This window comes from Mandrillus leucophaeus, unplaced genomic scaffold, assembly GCF_000951045.1.
Source record: "Mandrillus leucophaeus isolate KB7577 unplaced genomic scaffold, Mleu.le_1.0 Scaffold215, whole genome shotgun sequence".
Lineage (NCBI taxonomy): Eukaryota > Metazoa > Chordata > Mammalia > Primates > Cercopithecidae > Mandrillus > Mandrillus leucophaeus.
In genome coordinates, this window is record NW_012102199.1 from 132,599 (window position 1) to 137,879 (window position 5,281).

The following is a 5,281-nucleotide window of genomic DNA, read 5'->3' on the forward strand; positions in this document are numbered from 1 at the left end:
TGCCTTTTTAATACAGGTCTCATTTCTTTTTCTCCTTGGATTGCATTGGTTGAAACTTCCAGGGCACTGACAAATAATTACTAATGATAAGCATACTTTTCCTTTTTAATTCTTAAAGGAGAATTCTCCTATTGTTCCTGCCACACAGCCTCACCAGAGCATTTTTAGAAGTAAGTTCAGTTTTTTATTTAATTCCTTCCTTGGTTATTGATCTGTTTTCCTCCATCCTGAATCAACTTTGGGCACTTATGTTTTTCCAGAAATAAGTTTGTTTCTTGGATATTTTAATGTTTTTAACATGGCATTATAAATAACATTATCTTGCAAAGTTGAGCATTTCCTTATCTCTGTGTTCATTTTTTTTCTCATTCCTGGTTCCAGGCCTTTCTGTTCTTTCTCCCTCTTTGTATCCCTTTTGTTACACTTTTATCTAATTTTTTCTATTTGTTTGTGTTTGCCGAAGAATTAGCTCGGGAATTTATTTTTCAGTTCCAGAATATGTCTTCTTTTTAGTTCATTAACTCTGCTTTGATCTTTATTGCTACTTCTTTCTCTTTTAACAGAATGTTAAATGTTTTCTGATAATTTTTAACAAAATCAAATTTTACAATATTGATTTTGTAACATTTGTATTGACAATATCTTCAAATTTTTAAGTTTTTATTTCTTGAGGATAGGCCGCACATGTATTCATTTGCAATTTTCAAACAGTATACTAAAAAAGGAATCTAAAAGTCAAGATTAATATTAACACTCAAAGATGATCCCTCTTCATGCTTTGGGGTGTGTTGTTATAGATTTTTTTTTTTTTGGTGCCAATGTGTGTAATTGTAAGAGATCCATAGGCTGAGTTCATTTCTCTAGCTCAGAAAAGGAGACCAAATGTCTTTTCATAGCAGTATCTGAAATGTTTTCTTTCAACATGATAGAATTTTGCTTTTTTTTTTTTTTTCTTAGATGGAGTCTCACTCTGTCTCCAGGCTGGAGTGCAGTGGCGCGATCTCGGCTCACTGCAACCTCCGCCTCCTGTGTTCAAGTAATTCTCCCTCAGCCTCCCGAGTAGCTTCGAGTAGCTGGGATTACAGACGCGTGCAACCACGCCCAGCTAATTTTTGTATTTTTAGTAGAGACGGGGTTTCACCATGTTGGCCAGGATGGTCTCGATCTCTTGACCTCGTGATCCATCTGCCTTGGCCTCCCAAAATGTTGGGATTACAGGGGTGAGCCACCGTGCCCAGCCGGAATTTTGCATTCTTACTCTTCTTTCATGCAGACATTTTAATTCCCTCAGTGAAAGGGGTATGTTATTGTTAATTTTACCTTTTTAGAGTAACAGTAAAAACAAAACATTTTCTCAAACATTTATTACCTTTTTTACTGTTCATTTTATGAACCTTTAATATTCTATTGATTTTCCCCAGCAATGCATTAATATTTCAATGATTTATACTTATCTTTATAATGATACTAACTTTTGTCAGTTAAATAGATTATTTTTGCATTCTAACTTTCTGCAAGACACATTTTCTCATTCAGAATTTTTCAATGTACGGTTCCAGTTGCTGATCTCCTTTTTCTATCAAAGGTGAATTATTCAGAAAGAATTTGCACTTTCAAAGATCATATCTATCCATGTATAAATACATATAATCTATATGTTTATCCATGTTTTCTTCAGATAGCTTAAGTAGTCTCTTGTCTGTTTGAAATGTATTTGGGACTACAGAGATGGGATTTAACATTTTTTCTAACTAACTAATCATTAAACACTTATTTATATCTTTTAAAAACACTATTTAAAATAACTAAAGGAGACCAGGGAAGATGGCTCACACCTGTAATCCCAGTACTTTGGGAGGCCGAGGTAGGTGGATCACCTGAGGTCAGGAGTTCAAGACCAGCCTGACCAACATGGTGAAACCCCGTCTCTACTAAAAATACAAAATTAGACGGGCACGGTGACACATGCCTGTAATCCCAGCTACTTGGGAGGCTGAGGCTGGAGAATCGCTTGAACCCAGGAGGCGCAGGTTGTGGTGAACCAAGATCACGTCATTGGGTAGACATTTTTTTTCATGTGTTAAAAATACACATATAGATTATGTTAATTTCTTAACCATATTTTAATGTAATACTCCCCCACATAACATCTCGGCTATTCGTATTATATTAGGAAGTCCTTTGATTTTTTTTTTTTTTATTGATTCCGAGCCAGCGTGCCCGGCCGGAAATGTCTTAATTTTTTTTAAAACTGAGAAAGGCCATTTACAAATTATCCTAAGAGAAGAAAATATAAAACTCAAATTAATCAAAAACTTTCTTTGTATTTAAGAAAACTTAGAAAATAAGTAAATGTCCAACATAGGCAGGTTTTAAAGAGCCATTTCTGTGTGGCAGAATATTTTGATCTGATGAGAATCAGGTGATGGCAAATGGGGGTAAAATTTATTTCTATATCTAGAAACTCTAGGACTTTTCTATTTCAAAATTCCATTTTTTTTGTTGAGTTTAGGTAGGGAAATGGATAATATAAATGAAATGTAAACAATGATTATTAATAACAGTGGTTATGGCCGGGCGCAGTGGCTCAAGCCTGTAATCCCAGCACTTTGGAAGGCAGAGGTGGGTGGATCACGAGGTCAGGAGATCAAGACCATCCTGACTAACACGGTGAAACCCCATCTCTACTAAAAAAATACAAAAATCTAGCCGGGCGAGGTGGCGGGCGCCTGTAGTCCCAGCTACTCGGGAGGCTGAGGCAGGAGAATGGCGTAAACCCAGGAGGCGGAGCTTGCAGTGAGCTGAGATCCGGCCACTGCACTCCAGCCTGGGCGACAGAGCGACACTCCATCTCAAATTAAAAAAATAAAAAATAAAAAATAAAAAAAAAATAACAGAGGTTATTATTTTTTAGCAGAAGAAGCATCCAAGATCCAGAGGATTTAACATGTAGAAATTACAACCGGGCACAGTGGCTTGTAGTCCCAGATACTTGGGAGGCTGAAGTGGGAGGATCACTTGAGCCCAGAAGTTCGAAGCTGCAGTGAGCTAGAATGGTGCCACTGCACTCCAACCTGGGCAACAGAGCAAGACCTTATCTCTAAAACAGAATGAAAAACAAATTACAGGAATGCAGCACAATAGAAGAAAAAGCCTTCTGAGGATTGGAAATCTGCCTAGAATTAGGAAATTTTCACTCTCTAATTTCCTAATTCCCATGCCTTAGGCAGAAAGGGCAAGAGCAGCCAGGGATGCTGGGGAGGGGATGATTGCTTAGGGACACAGGCAAGCGTTGAAGCAATAGTCCTCAAACTTGAGTGTGCATCAGAATTCCCTAGAGGGCTTGTTAAAACCCAGAATGCAGGCCGGGCACAGTGGCTCATGCCTGTAATACCAGCACTTTGGGAGGCTGAGGCGGGCGTATCATCTGAAGTCAGGAGTTTGAGACCAGTCTAGCCAACTTGGAGAAACCCCGTCTCTCCTAAAACTACAAAAAAAAAAAAAAAAAAATTTCTTGGGCGCAGTGGTTTGCGCCTGTAGTGCCAGCTTCTCAGGATGCTGAGGCATGAGAATTGCTTGAACCCGGGAGGCAGAGGTTGCAGCGAGCTGAGATTACAGCATTGCACTCCAGCCTGGGCAACACAGTGAGACTCTGTCTCAAAAAAAAAAAAAAATTAAAAATTAAAAGGACAGGCACAGCGGCTCATGCCTGTAAGCCCAGCACTTTGGGAGGCCAAGGCGGGAGGATCAGGAAGTCAGGAGTTCGAGACCAGCCTGACTAATATGGTGAAACCCCGTCTCTACTAAAAATACAGAAATTAGCTGGGCGTGCCTGTAATCCCAGCTACTCCGGAGGCTGAGGCAGGAGAATCCCCTGAACCCAGGAGGTGGAGGTTGCAGTGAGCCGAGATTGTGCCACTGTACTCTAGCCTGGGCGAAAGTGCAAGACTCCGTCTCAAACAAACACACACCAGAATGCGGGCTCCAAACCCAGAGTATCTAATTCAGTTGGTCAGGCGGGCATGATAAGGCGCATATATAATGAGTTCCCAGGTGATGTTGATGGGGCTGTTCCAGGAACCACAGTTTGAGGACCAATGACGTAGGGATGACTTCTCCAGGTAGCGATGGTAACTGTAACTTGTCGGCAAAGAAATCCAATAATTAGCCAACATGCGTGATTTCTTGAGTTCCCTGGGTTTGAGTAAATTTGGTGTGGCTGTTTGTTATTGTTGCTGTTGTTGTTGTTATTTTTGCCTCCTTCTCAGTAAACCCAGCGGCCCCATGGAAAGAGGAAACCACACAGAAGTTGGAAACTTTCTCCTCCTGGGATTCGCAGAGGACTCTGACATGCAGCTTCTTCTCTATGGGCTGTTCCTCTCCGTGTACCTGGTCACCATCACCGGAAACCTGCTCATCATCCTGACCATCAGCTCAGACTCCCACCTCCACACCCCCATGTACTTCTTCCTCTCCAACCTGTCCTTTGCTGACATCTGTTTCACGTCCACGACTGTCCCAAAGATGCTAGTGACTATCCAAACACAAAGCAAAATGATCACTTTTGCAGGCTGCCTCACCCAGATATTTTTTTTCACTGCATTTGGATGCCTGGACAACTTGCTCCTGACCGTGATGGCCTATGACCGCTTCGTGGCCATCTGTCACCCCCTGCACTACATGGTCATCATGAACCCCCGGCTCTGTGGGCTGCTGGTTCTGGGGTCCTGGTGCATCAGTGTCATGGGTTCCCTGCTCGAGACCTTGACCATTTTGAGGCTGTCCTTCTGCACAAACATGGAAATTCCACACTTTTTTTGTGATCCTTCCGAAGTCTTGAAGCTCTCCTGTTCTGACACCTTCATCAATAACATCGTGATGTATTTTATGACCATTGTCCTGGGTGTTTTTCCTCTCTCTGGAATCCTATTCTCTTATTCTCAGGTTTTCTCCTCCATCCTGAGAGTATCATCTGCCAGAGGCCTGCACAAAGCCTTTTCCACCTGTGGTTCCCACCTCTCAATGGTCAGCTTGTTCTATGGCACAGGCCTTGGGGTCTATCTCAGTTCTGCAGCTACACCATCTTCTAGGAGAAGTCTGATGGCCTCGGTGATGTACAGCATGGTCACCCCCATGCTGAACCCCTTCATCTACAGTCTGAGGAACAGGGACATGAAGGGGTCACTGGGGAGACTCCTCCTCAGGGCAACGTCTCTCAATGAGGAAACCATTGCCAAGCTCTCATGAATTGCAGTGAACACAATACTGAGGCCAGACTGGC

General features: G+C 42.0%; 1 protein-coding gene across 1 annotated transcript; it reads left to right on the forward strand.

Annotated features, from left to right (window-relative positions):
* The first annotated feature begins 4,284 nt into the window (after positions 1–4,284).
* On the forward strand, positions 4,285–5,247 carry LOC105540082 (olfactory receptor 7C2). Its single transcript, XM_011980567.1, has one exon. It carries the CDS (start codon positions 4,285–4,287, stop codon positions 5,245–5,247), a length of 963 nt encoding a protein of 320 aa, XP_011835957.1.
* Positions 5,248–5,281: the final 34 nt, after the last annotated feature.

Bases quoted from the DNA above. Each gene is read 5' to 3' on its own strand.
- LOC105540082 (XM_011980567.1), top strand. From the start codon at position 4,285: ATGGAAAGAGGAAACCACACAGAAGTTGGAAACTTTCTCCTCCTGGGA.